This window comes from Perna viridis, chromosome 3 (assembly GCF_037379345.1).
Source record: "Perna viridis isolate PV_CMFRI_1.1 ecotype Kerala chromosome 3, ASM3737934v1, whole genome shotgun sequence".
Classification (NCBI taxonomy): Eukaryota; Metazoa; Mollusca; class Bivalvia; order Mytilida; family Mytilidae; genus Perna; species Perna viridis.
The window spans coordinates 23,548,430-23,565,366 of NC_142447.1; the positions used below are offsets into that span (position 1 = coordinate 23,548,430).

General features: G+C 32.0%; 1 protein-coding gene across 3 annotated transcripts; it reads right to left on the minus strand.

Annotated features, from left to right (window-relative positions):
• Window positions 1-674: 674 nt before the first annotated feature.
• Window positions 675-16,935, minus strand: LOC148621511 (nicotinamide/nicotinic acid mononucleotide adenylyltransferase 1-like). Of its 3 annotated transcripts, XM_088575982.1 has the most exons (10): window positions 16,758-16,935; window positions 15,492-15,580; window positions 14,976-15,043; window positions 13,625-13,788; window positions 13,130-13,251; window positions 12,181-12,282; window positions 11,615-11,673; window positions 10,881-10,979; window positions 8,892-8,928; window positions 3,443-3,732 (listed from the first exon to the last, which is right to left on the minus strand). In XM_088575982.1, the coding sequence occupies exons 1-10, from the start codon at window positions 16,834-16,836 to the stop codon at window positions 3,547-3,549; spliced, it is 1,005 nt and encodes a 334-aa protein (XP_088432108.1). In that variant the 5' UTR covers window positions 16,837-16,935; the 3' UTR covers window positions 3,443-3,546. The 3 variants fall into 3 exon arrangements, with proteins under 3 accessions (XP_088432106.1, XP_088432108.1, XP_088432109.1); XM_088575980.1 differs by lacking the exons at window positions 3,443-3,732; window positions 8,892-8,928 and adding an exon at window positions 675-1,145; XM_088575983.1 differs by lacking the exon at window positions 8,892-8,928 and having other exon boundaries at window positions 16,758-16,934.
• Between the last annotated feature and the right edge of the window lie 2 nt (window positions 16,936-16,937).

Below are 16,937 nucleotides of genomic sequence, written 5' to 3' on the forward strand. Positions count from 1 at the left end.
CATGATATTGAAAATGCCCTTATTAAACTACTCAAAACAAACTATGGTAAATTACCTAACTAAGAGCAATTCACATATTGATATGTGTTCCTCTTCATATTCATCAAGAAAAATGTGTTAAAATTGTGTTTATATTCAGTTAATTTATGGAAACCTTCTTGGTACCAACAACCAAAAAATCGAATTAGATATCAACACTTTGATACTAATGAATTGTTTCTAGAAAAAAAAAAATATGATAATAGAGAAAACAAACATGTCTATGTATTACTTAACAATAAATATACTTTCTACTAGAGGTAGTTTAACTGAACATTGTAGATGATGATCTCAAGCCGTTCTATCACAGATATCAGAGTAAATAAATATATATTATTATGAAAAATATTGCTCGTATAGAATGTATTGTTTGAACTAATATGATCTGTTTTCTTTCTACAAAACTATTGTTGTTACATGTAGAATCATAGATTCTTTACAAGTGCATTTATGTTAAAGCACCTTCTTGTTTTCGACTTACGTAGGAAAGAAAATGCGCACTCTTTCAACAACAATGACACAGAGGAATCAATGGAGGTACTTGTAGAGCAACTCTAATGTACTCTTAACGTTTCATGGATATCCGAAAATGACACACCTTGCCTTACTTAAAATATATAAAAAGGCTGAAATTAGAAACTACGGGAATGATAAGACATTGAACAACATTATATTTTTGTAACCATAGTCTACGAGAAATATCACAGAAAGCAACAATAGATGGCAACAGTTAACAAAATTTTGTTTTGAAATCGCTTAATACTTAACTACACATCGTCAGCAGTTATACGCATGTCTCAGGTGCATAAGCTACAAGCTTCACATTTTTCACGCGTCTGACCAGACTTCCGATATCCGGTCTCATACAGGATACATGACGCGGCGATTTCGGTGATGGAGGACCTTCCCAAGAGTTTGGGTGGATTCGTTTTGGAGATCTTGGCCTTTCGTACTCTTCTCCAGCAACAGTGCGTGTCTGAACAGGTTGTGGTCTTGTAGGGCCTGGTCCATCTATCTCATCCTTGATAGCATAGATTAGGCTACCTTTCGTTTCCTCTGACCCCTTTTCGCAGGTTGGTGTCTTAATTGTCTGGTTCAGAAGTTTGCTGTTCGAAAATAAGTATAAAAACCCATTAATCTTAGCAAAACCAAATAAATGTACAAATAAATGTGAGTTGACGACATTAAGGAAATATTACAACGACCAGAAATTAAAAAAAAGGTAACGAAACAAATAGAATCAAACAAAATAATAATTAAAACAAACAAGGTAGATATATTGTAGTAAGAATATGATGATAAGATCGAACTGTTCGTGTATATACATATAATTGTTTTGTTCAGAATTACGGTCTTAAAGAGTAGAATGTATATCCAATTTGATGCATAAACGTATAATTAATTTACCTGGAATCAAGACGTACCAAGAGGTCACGACGAATAAAGTAGAGTAAAGCATTGTTGTCATTTATTTAAGCTTTTAAAGTATATTCGTGCATTTTTTTTTTATTAATTTCTTGATAACTGTCAATTAAACAAATATAACGATAATGGATACAGTTGATATGTCAAAGAGACAACAACCAAACCAGGAAAAAATGTCAGTTCGAGGCTACTCATGGGTCTAAAATGAATGACGAGGAAACCGTCACACTACAGGGCAGGCTTCAGATGGCCCTAAAACAACATTATACACAGGTAGAGCAAACAAATTGCCCCCATATACCCCAGGAACATAAAAAAACTGGACAAAAATGAAAAAGAAACAATAAATGCAGAGGTCACAAATTCCTGACTTGAAACAGCCGCCAAGTGGTGTGATCAAACCTTCCCCCTTTTTAAATCAGGTCACTGTGAAAAATATTAAACAGTTAAACACACTAAAAATCAATAAAAAAAAAGGACCGCGTCCTTTAATTGTTCAAAAAGAAATTAAAAAAACTGATTATAAGTTTAACAAATACACAAAGAAAGGACTACTAGCAGTAAACTGATATACCAGCAACATACCAGTTTAACCATACAAAAAAAGTTATGTCCTCATCGTATGTAATATCAATCCAAATTCTTCTCATGTAGGGTTGAGAACCACGATCATAAGTCATACAATAAGTTTCTATATTAAGACCCTATGAGTGAATAAATGCTTTAATACCACAAAATGCTGTCTTCAACGATTTGACAACAATACCAAAACTGTATCCCTTACGTATAAGCATATTCAATGGTTTGGTCAACTTATTTGGGTGAGCATTTAGCATTCCGTGCGGCGTAAAAAAAATACTACCACAAAATATAGTGTAGGTGGTACCCGCACGTATTAATTGTTTACAAGTACAAAGTACATTTACCTTTTTACTTTTTATTGCATTATATAATGACATTATATGTAAAAGTCCTAAGTGTGTATCTTTGAATATATGCTGAATTTTAAAGAAGGATAAAAAAAATTATAAAAAAAAATAAATGGTTATTTTGGATTTTTTGGAAGTTTAATTTGTTCTAGATGTATATAACGCTGAGATTTAATTAATGAAAAACAAGTTACTCATTATAAAAATAGAACAGATTTGCATTGATATGAAACTCCTACAGAGCACCATATATTTGTAAGAACAATCACCTGGGAAATCACGTACCCACTGTTTTGTTTTGTTTGTTTTGGTTTGTTTGTTTTTTGTTCACACTTTCGATCTTACGGCGTATGAACTCAAGATCAATATTACCATTATATATGCATTAGACTTCCAAATCATACCTAAATATTGCAATAAACCTTTTCAATTCTCAATGCCAGAAGATTTTGTTCGCAGTTAAGTGACAAAGCAATTACCGTATAAATGATCTGCAACTGACAACTGACAGTTACTTCAAAATGAGCACCTTAGCTACCTTCGTACTTGTATAAATGAGCCTATTAAGTATTTTTTGTGTTTTCTGCAATTTCCAGTTAACAAACTTAATTCTTTTTCATGATCTATAAAAGAGAGCAAAACACATCGGAAGTATGAACGGACGATAACTTATCGTACATCATTTTGTCTCATATTTTGAAATTATATAGTTAACTAACGCTTATTTTATTCCATTCTCCTAACCTACTTCAAACAATAGTTGTATGGCGCAGAGGAATCGGAAATTTATTATTTTCAATTTTTTGTAGTCCAGTCTAACAGACAATGACCGTTAGTCCAAAAGGATTTTGTAACCAGTCAATTAATAAAAATTATCTTAGCATATTAAAAACGGCTGTTGTTAAAGTTGGGAAGAATTCTGGAAGTAACTGCATCAAACCGACTTTTTTCTTAAGTTGCATTGTCTCGTCCTTTACGAAATATAATAAACAGTTATTCTTAGTAGTTAAACAAAAAATAGTGTGGAGGATTAAAGAAAAATAACAGAATGTAAACAATTATATTTTAATGTGTATAAGTAAAACGAAAAAAAAATACAAAAATAAATAAACGTTTTGCAAAATAAAGTGTGCACTTTAACAAAGGAATACTGTTAGAAAGCGTTCTTTATCATTAGCCAGTACTTTTCTGGATAAAACATAAAGAATAAAATCCTAAAACATGTTTTTATCAAAGTCTCCTTTTCCCTTTTATCCGTTTGTAAGAAACTGAAATATCCTTTTCGAAATCGTTCGATCTGCGTTTCTTTGAGGATTGAGGACGGACGGATTCCATTTTTCTGAAAGAAGTAAAAAAAAAATAATAGGAATGGTAAGCATGCACAGCTATTGTTTTGTTTATTTATTTTTCTTATCAATGATTTGGCAGACTTATCATAAACAAATGACTGAATATTAATACGATAATTATTTGCTGTGTTATTTAAATCAATAAAGATTCAATCTCTACATTATGCAGTTACACTTAGTTTTTCTGATTTAATTAAAATTACAACGGATTTGAAAAGCGCATTTTATTTGATAATCACTGTTTATATTAACTACTGAGACTTCTTGTTGCATTATCGTTGATGAAAGATTACTTTGGTCAAAATTACGCTCTAAAAAAGTAAAACCAAAATACAAAACAAAAATAAAACGATGAAATATATGAATCGGACATAACTTTAGTCATTGTCGTATATGAGCTAACACATTTGTTACACATGTGCATTAAATCTTAATCACAGTACTGGGAATTACACATTACCTAAAGTTTGTACCATTGATAGTTTCTAATGTTGAAAATCGCTTTGTTAAAACATGACCAAATTTATGTTTAATACTAGTCAAATTATGTATAAAAATATTGTGCGAAGGTATAATATACAGATTTAAACATTCCTAGAGTGGTAAGCAATTTGAATTATTTCTCCACTTGATATGGTATAATATGGATGTGGAAAATGCAAGTTCAAATCTTAATTTCACCATAAAGAGTGGATCGATTGATTATGTTTTATGTTTATGTTTTTCAGGACGAAAACGTTTTATCAACTGAACAGACCCTGCAGCGTACCAGTCCGTTACACTTAGAATGTTTTTAATGCGCTAGTTCACAGAAGCAACAGCCAATGGGTATGCATAACACTCATACATTTAATACCACATGCTTGGCGGAGAAGCAGTGATACATTTGTAACCAAGTTTAAAGTCTATGGTGTGACTCGGAATAAAATGCACTGGTGACAAGCACGTTATCCGTAGAAGGCGGTTTGCTTGACGGTACCATAGAGAGTGGGTTAAGTGTAAATCAAAATAAGTTGAAAAATTTTTTTTCTTGAAGTATAGAAAAAAATCAGAGAAAAAAGTTAACTGGTTAGAGTCCTCTCGCGGATGATTACCACCCTGTGGTTGAAAAATCATGTTCATTATAATCATTTGCATTTGAAAAATAATTTACTTTTCAAAGGATATAACAGTGACCAAAATAAACTTTCAAAACATTAACGAACTACACATTCATTTTCCTTATATGGATCTGCAAACAAGGTATGTTGAGGTTATCAATATCATTCACAAATATAGTATAGAATTATTTGACATGAATAGTTAAAATTATATACTATAGATCAATTAAACCAAAATGCACAAATGCAAGTAAGTAAGATTAGTAATGAGCAGTCTCTTGCATAAAAAAATATACACAGACAATTTATAAAGGCAGGATTGGTTAGTGACCGCGAATGAATACAAGCAAATATATAACTACCAAAATAATTGGTGTAAAAAAAGGAATATATGACGGATTTAGAAGCTCTATTGTGAATGTTAATTGTTTTGAAGTTACAAAAGGTGTTAATTTTCATAGACTACTAACAAACACAGGCAGTTTAAATTTCTTACCAATGTTGTATTTGATATTTAAGGCTATGATACTGTATATATATATATATATATATATATATATAGGATCATATTTCAGTTTTAGTTCTCACAGTGTTTGTTGTCTGTTCCTACTAATGTAATCGTACTTTAACTCGTTGGTACCAATTTCCGTGTATCAGGGAAGAAACACAAGTGCATGGATTTTTTTAATTCGTGGTTTTGAAGTTTTCAGTATACACATCAATGGGAATCTACTATTCGTGGGAACGAAATTTCGTGGTTTTGCCCACCCACGACAACCACGAAAATTTGAACCCCATGAACTATAGTACTTTCACAATAGTATTGTTATAGTCTCTTGTTTTTGTGACTTGGTCTTGGTACTTTGACTTCAACATACTAGTAGTAATATCGTTCCAATTCGGCACCAAAAGATTTAATATGTGTACTGTGTACCCTTACTTTGATTTTATTAAGGACGCTCACATACCCCAGGTGTCCTCACATTGGACACTCGGTCCCAACACCATATAGAGCCAAAATAAAATTACAATCTAAAGGTTCCCCTCCAAGTAAAATGTGGTCCCCTTAATGCAGTTTCTATTAACAACAATCCCATCAAAGGTTTACCAACACCTCACCCAACCTTACTAAAACAGGGATATAATGAAGGCATTATCCAGGCCACAAAAAACTGACAGACGGACTGACGTGTAGACACAAGAAATGGTCAAAATATGTTCTCAACTCCTTTGATGCATAGCGTAATACAAAGACGAATGAAAACGATACATGTTTTAAAAAAAGAACTTTAACATAGAGGAACAACAAACGTTCGGATAATTCTATAAATGTATCTTAAACGGAAAAGGGAAGTTTCTTGTAAGAAAACAAACAAATTGATGCATGCATTTCATATATTCAGTTACCCAAAATTAAGGTCAAGGTCAAAATATTTTACTGCAACAATTTACTTTTTCAAAAGCACTTAAATTTTGTAAGTCATTTAACACTCGTAAATTTTTATTTTTCTAGTGCAAGCAAATAAATTATCATTTTATGGTACAAATGTGATTGGTCCATGTTCAAAAGCATTAAGACCATAGAATAATAACGAAAAGAGCAAAATTGGTTTTATTGGGCAGAAAAAAAAACATAACTTAAAAAAACAATACAAACTTAACAAAGTCATTGAAGAAAAAAATGTACATTAAATGATAAAATATAAAGAATGATGTTAAGGGCAGGAGGGAGGGGGACTATTTGATTTTTTCAGTATCCATTATCATGTATTATGTCCCCTTTGTAGCTCGAGCTAAACTTTTTATTCCACTTTGTTTACTTACTTCATTTTGCTTTTTGATATCATTTACATATAAGTTTTATCTATGATTATTTTTTAGTTACTTTATGTTCTTTGTTGTGTATGTCTGTTTTCCATGTCTTTGTCCCTGGATTACATTCTTTTGATTATCGCTATAACCTTCGTTCCCTTGATTACTCTTTAAATCAGGTCCCATAGCTACTCTTAGTTTTCTTTCATGTTTATCTTTATTTTCATTCCAGCCCCAATCTCATTATAATTTGGGTGTTTTTTTTAAAGCTTACTTCACCTTATTTGAAATCTTCCAAAATTATTAACCAAAAACCACTTAAAGAGATGGATTATACACAGATATTTATACCTCTAGTGAAATATTATATCATAAAATGAAACCAGCAACACAAAAGGTAAATGTAGAATGCAAGAGTATGTGTTTTCTTTTTTTATGCTGATTGTCAATACAAGTATGTAATTGTATAATACATAATATTCAAAACACATGGTGCTCATTCTTTAAAGATTAAACAGAAATCTCTACAAACAAACAATAGTATACCACATGGAATGAGGGAACAGAAAAAAAACACAATATCTCAGTTGCTTATTTTTACAGGATCTGTCTAACATTTTGAAAAATAATAAGTGTCTCATATGTTATAAGTTAATTTCACAGGTACAACATGTATTTTTCATGCTTATTTTCCCATTGTTAGGCAAAATTAGTATATCAACATTTGCTTTTCTTTTTGGAAACACATTTTTACTGAACACTTAAATGCACAACATGTGTGATAAGACAAAAAGTAGTTTAACTTCCTGAGGAACGACTTCAATCACTCATGAAATATATGGTTATTATGAAAGTTAGTTGAAACACTGATCTACTGTGCCCGCCATTTTATAAATACAGAATAAAACTATTTATCTCTGTGTTCCTTTCCCAAAAAAAGTGTAGTTCTTTTGATTTCCACTAGAATCTTGGTTCCCTTGATTACTCTTTGACCAATTACCCACTTCTTTAATTCTATCAAATGTATGATCCCATCCAACCTCTCTACTGGATTTCCCTACACTTTCTTACAATATTTCAATGCAATAATCTACTGCTAGATCCTAAAGACAAAATAATTCATGATTGTGTAATGAAGTTGGTAGAACAGATTGTATTGATGCATTGAGTAAAAGTCTTTTTAAAAATCATGCAGAAATCTACTTATGGGCAGATGACATACTGCAGGTATATATGTATAGAACAATTAGAACATCCATAAACCAATAGCCAATGAATGAGGGATACAATATCAGTAGATGAGTATCCATAAAAAAAACATACATTAATAATATGGAAACATAACCTATTGTTTGCTCTATTCTTCAAAATAAGAAACTCAGAATTGAACAACATACTAGAGATATCCAAGACCACTTATCAAATTCTGTTATACTTTTATGGAGTACTGATCAATGGATATCAAATGTGCAAGTAAAAGTGTTTAGAATAAAAATGACCAATCTAATCTATTATAATATCACAAAATGGATAGATATGTATATCCTCAACTTTTGTAAACTGTCCTCAAAGAAAATTAGCTGAAACCTGCCGGATCCAAACCCTGGAAAAACTGACTGAAAAAATGCCAATATAAACATTCTTAACATTTTATTCGTCTTAATTAATGGTTTCGTCAAAGAGAGATTTAGTTGGTGTTTTTAAGGTTCATGGTTCCACACAAACTAAGTACAGTGTAACCAGTGAACAATTATATTTCTAATGGAATAAAGGACTTGTATGGACAGGGTTTGATTTTAACAGACTTAACTGTACTGTATAAAAGCATCAACCATAATCTTAACACTTAAATGACTCTACAAAGGTTTGAAATAATGTGAAACAGATTTGAAACTGTGTTTAGACAGGGATTTCAAAGTACTATTTGAAACATCAATCATAACTTTAACACTAAAAATGATTGTACAAAGGTTTGATTTACAATGGAAAAGACTTGAAAAGAGACTGTGTTTAGACAGGGTTTGGTTTCAACAGATATCAGAGTATCATTTGAAACATGAATCATAACTTTTAATGACTCTACATGATGTTAAAAAAAACACTGAACATCAACATTACATTTTAATAAGAAAAATATACTTGTACATGTACATAACAAACTTGATGCAAGTAAAAGGCTCTAGAATGAGTATCACTAACCAAGTTTTATGTCATGGAGAAATGCATTCAATACTCACATGTGTCCAATGAAAAAGAGTATGTGTTTCTGATACCCTATCATAACATTAACAATGTAAACTTATATTGCCACTTAAGTATACATGTACCATACAAGTAGGTACAATAAACCAAGTTACTGTGTTACAGGTTATTTTTGAAAAATGCTAATTTTGTCATATTTTAGCAGTCTGCCTGAAAACACTATAAAAAAATTCTGCGATATATTTGCTTTGAGCTTAAATACATAGTGCACCACTAGGCATCTGCCAAAATTAGAATCGGCATATTTTTCATACACCATTTTGCCTCAAAATTGCCACATTTAAGATCCACCATTATAACCCCAGTACAGTAGAATACTACTATAAAAAAATGAAATAGAGTAATAAGTATCTGTATAGGCCTTAAAAATAACTCTTAATGACAGAATTTTTTATCTTATTTTTGATAGACTACAACGTTTGAGTGGTGAATTTGTTTTTTCATTGGGCATCTAGTAAGGGTAATTATTTAGCAGGGGAAAAATAAGATAATTTGTCTAACATGTTGACTTGGTAGCTTTTGCTTAAACTGAACTAGCTTGTAGAATTTTACTCTGTCTTATGAAGTGTAAAACAGAAAAAATCTGGTGGTTTAGTGGGCAAGTTGTTTGACTTGACTTGCCCATCATGAAATTTGCAAAAGAGTACTTATTTCTACCCCTGTTTAGTTACATACTTTATACTTATATCAAGGATAACGAAGTATCACTCTAAGAAGATTTTTCACCACTTTTGAAATATACTGCTAACATGAAGAACCATTAGCTGGTCAAGAATTGGACCTTTAAATATGATAAACATTTATTGATAATGGATAAAATAAGAAAAAGCAAAATTGAAAAAAAAAACACCAATAGTGATAAGTGTCAAATCCTGTAAGAATCAGGCAGTGGGTGAAACATGGTGTGGAAAAAAAAAAACATCATTTTGATAATGTAATTTTTTGGTTGGTTGGTTTGTTGGGGTTAAACGTCCGAGCAGCAATATTTCAGCTATATTCAGACAATGAACATGAAACTGATGATAAAATGAACATGAAATGACAAAAAAAAAGGATGGGTCACAAGGATAATAGGGTCGACAAATTTTGATTGCCACTGGAAAAAGAGGGGATGGGTAAGGTCGGGCAATTTACCCTCCTGTGGCGGAGCACAAAGGTTCCTACTCCTATCGAATACCACAGCAGGGTTGTTTAACATGCGAGGAACGTAGCATCTTTCCCAACACGGTGCACTACTATGGTTTGCGGTCAGGTTTTCCGTATTATAGCCTGACAACCCCAGCATGTAACACGCCAGGGGTACCCCATTTCACCATCTGGGGCACACGATAATGTAATTTGACTATCTCAAAACAGACAAGATTTTCTATATCATCCTGGACCACTGAGTTACAATTTCATAGAAATGCACTGAAAACGAACATTTCAAGGGCAGATAACACTGACACAAACCTCATTTTTTAAAGATTATATTGAAAAATTTCAGCACAAAGCCAGTGATGCAAAAATCAAATAATGGTCTTTTCAAATAGAGAACATATGCTTGAGTGTTATGACATTGTCAGATCGGTGGGGTTTCAACATGCATGTTTCTGATTTTTCCTATTTCTCCTGATTCTTACAAACACACTTAAATAATAAATAAAAAAAATACAAAGGTGTGATAAATGGCAGATTATTAATGTAATAAGCAATGCAATTGAATATATAAAACTAAGCTTTACCAATGTTTTAAATGACAGTTAATGTTTAAGAAAAAAATACAAGATATTAGCAACTAAACAATACTAATATAGTCAATTTAAATTGTTATTACTAAGCTATTTGGAATTTTTTTTTGAAACATTCACTCCTGACACAGCATGGATATCTAACAGTTTATCAACTCAATAATACATATCAAGCATGCATGGTATGAAGCAAGTGATGATGATGAAGTACAATAGACTGACAACAAGCCTTACTTGTCCAAACTTGATCCATACAGCCCATGTTTATGAATATAATCTATTACACAGTCTTGTAGTAAGTACTTCACACTCTCTCCACGTCTTAATGATCTCCTGAATAATAAAACATTTTATTCTATAATAATCATTAGCAGAAAAAAATTAATTTCTTTCAAGTGACTCTCACCTTTGACATATTGCCCACAAAAATGAAAGGTGTGATCATTATCAATTAAGGCTCTATCTGTGCATGTGACATCAACACTCAATATGATGAATTTGAAAGTAATGAGTACTGTAAAACTAGCGAAAATCAGATGTTTTAAAAATTACATTTGTATGGTATTTTAACTTTACTTTGGAAGATTGTTTTTATATCACATAAATCAAACTGCATACTAATCTTTAACATTTACTCATAAAAATAAACCATCACACCAAATTCAGAACTTACAACAAATAGTTGTCCTTAAAAGACAAAAACACAACACAAAATGCATAATAATTTTGAATTAATTTTAAAAAAGAATATATACATCCAATAACATCATTTTAACATGAACTTTGAGATTCAAAATTTTGCCATTTTTGTCAATGAAAAGTGCACAGGTGTAATCCTCTCAAAAAAGGAACGGAAATGCTTCAAATTTTTTTTTTTTATGAAAATACTTTTTTTTTCTAAAAAAAATGTATTCAGATAATATTCTTAATAATACTAGACACAGTTTACGTTATCTACATGTACATACCTTATCTTAGTAGAGCTAATATCATTGTGTATCCATTCTGTCACAATATGTATATTGTCCTATATTATAAACATAATCAAAATTAAATAAAATGTTTAGCAGAGTGGAAAAAAGTGGAAAACTATGTTGTTGCATGAATTTTCTAAGTCCAAGGGCCATAACTCAGCAAACAATCAAAGGACTAAAGCAAAATTGGAACTCGATCTAGAACTTGTCATTGTTAAGCAATCAATGAAATATCAATTGTATGTCTGCAAGCATGACCAAAAAAAGTGTGGAAAACTGACTTGCCAGAGTGATGAACTGACTGACTGACAGATGGATGGAGTGCAAACCCAAAGTCTCCTTCTGCAAAAGTCATCAGCAGAGGACTAAAAATAAAAGACCTCTAATGAGCACACTCACTGTGTTCTCATATTGGAAATGGAACACGTTACCAAAGATTTTCATGGTAAGTTCCACTTCACTAAAGTTATAAGTTGCTTAAGAGGCAAAAAGCATGACTTAAAACGTTCCCCTCCTGAATAAGTGGTCAAATTTATTTGAATTGATACACCACAAATTACCTCATACTTGGTCAGAACATCTGATTCATAGATAAACTTTCTTGGATCTGAGCCTTCTCTGGTTATACAAACCAAACCATGTTTACCCACGATGTATTCAATCTGTTCAAAATATATATATCAAAAACATTTTAAATATGTGTAAGACATTAGCTGAACTTAAAGAAGTGTACATAAAGTTAATACAGTGTCTATAATAAAACTCTTAAACTTGCAGTCATTATCCAAATTTTGTTATAAAAGTCTGAATTTGTTGCTTCACGGCTTCTGAAATATCTGAATCTCTCTAACACATATACAAGTACATGTATTACAACTGCACATCTATTTTGTGATTGGCAATATAAACAGCTCTTCACAAAAGTTTAATTCAAAACAAAATATATCTGGATAAATTCAAAATGCAAGTTTATCTTCAACTATTCTACTTTTAAAAGTCAATTAACTTCATTGATTGAAGGATTGATTGATTGTGCTTTTGTGTCCTATGGCAGATATTTTATGCATATCAGGATGAAAAATGTGTTGACAAGTCAAACAGACCCTGCACTGTTCTAGTCCAACAAGCTGAGCTGGACTTTAGCTGTGTTAGCGTACAGAAGTAAGAGCCCACAAAGGTATGTAAATCTACTCTGAGACATTATTCTGACTCCAAGTCAACCAGTTGTTACTCTATTTGGTGTCACTGCCAAATTCTTGACAGCAACCACCAACATTAAAGTCAATGGTGTGACCTTGTCAAGAATTGAAACAACAAACTTCCGCACTTGAGGCAAATACACTTCCACAAACCACCAAGATCAGTGAAGGTAGTCAAACTTCATTCACTATATATTTGAAATACAAAAATATCCATTTTATAATATAATACGAATATTATAAATATCTATTTGCTGTACATATTTTTCAAGGAGTAACAAAATCCTGAAAAGTGAAAATTATGACTTACATCTTCATCAGACCATAACCCAGGGGTGCCAAATGATTCCAGGAGATCAGCGCCACACAGCAGTCTAAGATTGACAGCATTGTCAGGCTTATTTCTTAAATTCAGGTTCGCATTGTCATCGTCTACATGTACATGCACAAAAATACATTATAAGTATGAGACAGTGTCAATTCATGATATACACCAATATGTTGATGAATATTGAAATGTTTTAAACCTACATGTAAATGGATAAAATATAAATAGATTCTATAAGCTTTGTCATTGTTCCAATATATATCATCTTCTCCTTGCAAAATTATTATGATTCCAGTACCTCTTCTGACATTATTCATTGTGAGCCTAAATCAAGAAAACATTTGTTATACATTTTAGTATTTCATAACTCACAACAAATTACTTTTTTCTTCACATTCATACAACCGACAAAAAGGGAAAAAGTGTACTGGCCTCTTTTTCGAACAATACTTCCCAGTCATGAACACGCTAAAGTACCTTCATTAATGTAGTCTCGATTATTGACTTCCCTACGTCTTCGTTTGTTAGGTGCAGGTACATTAGCATTATTGATCAGAGCTCCATCTAATATGGCTTGGTGATGTTTTAACACTTTGGCTGTGCGGGACCAAGTGGGTTGTTCAGATTCCCATGTATCCATTCTACAAACGTTATATAGAAATTTATATAATGTTATTGTAGTAATTTTTTTTTTAACTTTTTTTTGTGATTCACAAATTAGCCCAAAAAATCAGTATCTGTGAAATTTGTTTCTTATTGTATGAAATACTATCATTTTTTTAATCCACAAATATAAGTACATATGACAAAATTGGTAAGCAGCAAAAATTCATTCATGTCCTTGTGCAATGTACACGTACAAATGTAGATTCATTCAGTTTAGTTTTTTATCAACTACAACTACATGTAACTTGTTATTTCCAGCTTTATCATGTGTGTGTACTCAGCCAAGGACAAACAAATGATAGGAAAGCTCATATTTTCCTCATCCCTAAGCCTCAGATGCTTACCTACCGGTGCACCTGATCTATGCTCCCAGTTTTTTGTGGAGTCTGAGTTGCTCATTTAATTTTGTTACTTTGTATACAACGATTTTAGTTGCTTCATGTTCTTTGTTGTGAATGTCTGTTTTCCATGTCTGGTCTTTGTCCCTGGATTACATTCTTTTGATTACCGCTATAATCTTGGTTCCCTTGATTACTTTCTCATACACAAACAGGATGATTTTTTCAACAATAGTCTGCTATGGTATATGTATGACAAAAACATACATGTGTTGTCATGTTCCATGTAGGTATACCCCCAAATATACATGAAGTTGATATCAGATAGCACCCAGAATTGCTTACAATAGCTTTCACTGGCCGGGTCATTCCTCCTCGTAGGATTAATCTGAGGTTGTAATTTAGTACACGATGTTTGGTAGTACTCTATATTTCAGTGTTTATGCCGTCATCACTTCATGAAATACTTTACATTGATAAGATAAATTTCCATAAGCCTGGCATAACTATACATGAAATTTGTTGAAAAAGTAAAGCAATCTCATCTAATATAACAGCAGATACAATATAAGGAAATTTTGTTTCAACAGTTACACCTGGGTATATGGAGCTTGTATATAGGCATGCCCTTAGCCAAGCAGAATCCTGGATTTACTAGTATGGAAATAAATATATTTTAGCTACATTGTAGCACACTGAATATTCAAAACACTAGATATTATAAAGGATTGGAATCATATAAAGAAAAGACTCAAAATAATACACATCAACTAGCATATATCAAAATTACAGATAACTGTATGAAGTATATTATAAATTTATACCTAATCCAATCACTGGTTGTCAATGCTTCACGTAACATGTTACATCGATGTTTGGCTGGCTGGAGATCCTAAAACATGAACAAAACAAAATCAGTGCTTTGATTCCTTCCCTCAAAAACATGTTTTACAAAAATGGTGACTTTGATCTTACTTACTTTATGTTCTTTGTTGCGTATGTCTATTTTCCATGTCTGGTCTTTGTCCCTGGATTACATTCTTTTGATTACCGCTATAACGCAAATCTACAGGTGTCTTCTTTTTTCACTTTAGTATAACTGCAAGTTGTGAACTTTTAAAAGTAAGTAGTGGAAAACAATTAATGAATTAATGGAGTGACAGACAAAATGCTTTCATCTTCACCAACAACCTACCTTTCTACTTTCAAGAAGGATTGGGATATTCAAACTGCATGTAGCTACATGTATCCCATAATGACAGTAAGATTTACATTGTAGTTATAACCCAGGACTGTTGTTCTTAAACATTACCCATGTTGACTGGTGTTTATATATGTACCTTCTTTTCATACTGATCACCCACTGGAGATAAAATTCCACCAATCACTTTGTATCTTCCAGTTCTATGTAAGGAATCCCTAGCCAACTCTGTAATGCATATGCAACTACTATTAGTTCATTAATAGTGAACAAGACAACTTAACAACAAGCACATATTCGATCCACATGTACATATGAATTCTGGTAGTTAAAAAATATGATAATTTTAAGGTAATGTTTATTTTACTAGTAGCTGAAAAATGAAATTAGTTTTTTTTTAATAAACCGTACTTTACTGTCAAAAATCAATTTTGATTCCTCCACTCTATACATGGAGTAAGTGGCTTCTCAAAATCTTCACCTAATATACAGTGTACATGTAGTGGGTCACCATTTCTAAACATGTCAACAACTTTTCTTCTACATCCCTCAGGAATGAGCCTAGTCAATGGTTTAGTTAACTTATTGGGTTAGTATCAACCTTTCTGCGCTTTGTGTAGAATGTTACTGTAAAACAAAGGGTGAGAGATGCAAAATGTACTCCTACATACATGTATTAATCCTTTATAACTATACATGTAAGTACATCTGTATTCAAGAGTGACTTTTTTTGTATCGGCTCTAAAACTTTGTGAATGTTTTTACGGGCATGTGATATCGAAAACCTTAATGTAGCAATTTCTCAGTTGTATAATGATTCTTTTCCTAAAAATCTGAAACATTGTTACAAATAGAACAAACAGGTTCAGGTTAAAAGTAACAAAGCCCAGACAAAATCTGTGACACACAATATGTACCTATACAGATACAGTTGAAAAGCAAACTTCATACATTGTAGTTGTCATAACCATGACTATTTTGTTTCCGACTTCCAGATTACCTAATTAAGGCATCAAATTGAAATTGCAGAAACTGTTCCTGTATCAATTTTTGTATTGTAACTGACAAGATCATGGTCCCTGGCACATCATTACCCCTCGTCTGAATATAGCTGAAATATTGCTGCTCAGACGTTAAACCCCAACAATCAATCAATCAACATCATTACCCTACATGTAATCAGTATTTTGGACTGCCTGGTGGAGATTTAGTGGTGCACTCCAGCACCAAGTTACAACTTATATTTCTGGTAATTTGTTTAGATTATTATCTACACAATCTTGAAATATGGGTATCCACAATGGAAATCAGAAGGGTTAACGAACATGTGTCTAGTACTTAAGTAAGCCATTTCTATCCTGGACATGATTGTCTGTAGTGCAGTTCAAGAACCAGGATTACTCACCAAACATTCTCAAATGCATGTTTGTCACCGGGTTATATGAACCACACGCTATTAGCACTACTCTTGTAGGAGCTGTCATGTTTTTTAAGTGTAAAACAACTTTATATTTGCCTAATCAATTTTCTTCCCATTTGTTTCGCTTAGACATGTCGCATAAATTACCGAAATTATCAACTTCCT

Bases quoted from the DNA above. Each gene is read 5' to 3' on its own strand.
- LOC148621511 (XM_088575980.1), bottom strand. From the start codon at position 16,836: ATGACAGCTCCTACAAGAGTAGTGCTAATAGCGTGTGGTTCATATAAC. The intron at 13,252-13,624 runs GTACTTTAGCGT...ATGTACATGTAG, and splicing joins TCGAGACTACATTAATGAAG to ACGATGACAATGCGAACCTG. The intron at 11,674-12,180 runs GTAATTTGTGGT...TTTATAATATAG, and splicing joins ATGTTCTGACCAAGTATGAG to GACAATATACATATTGTGAC.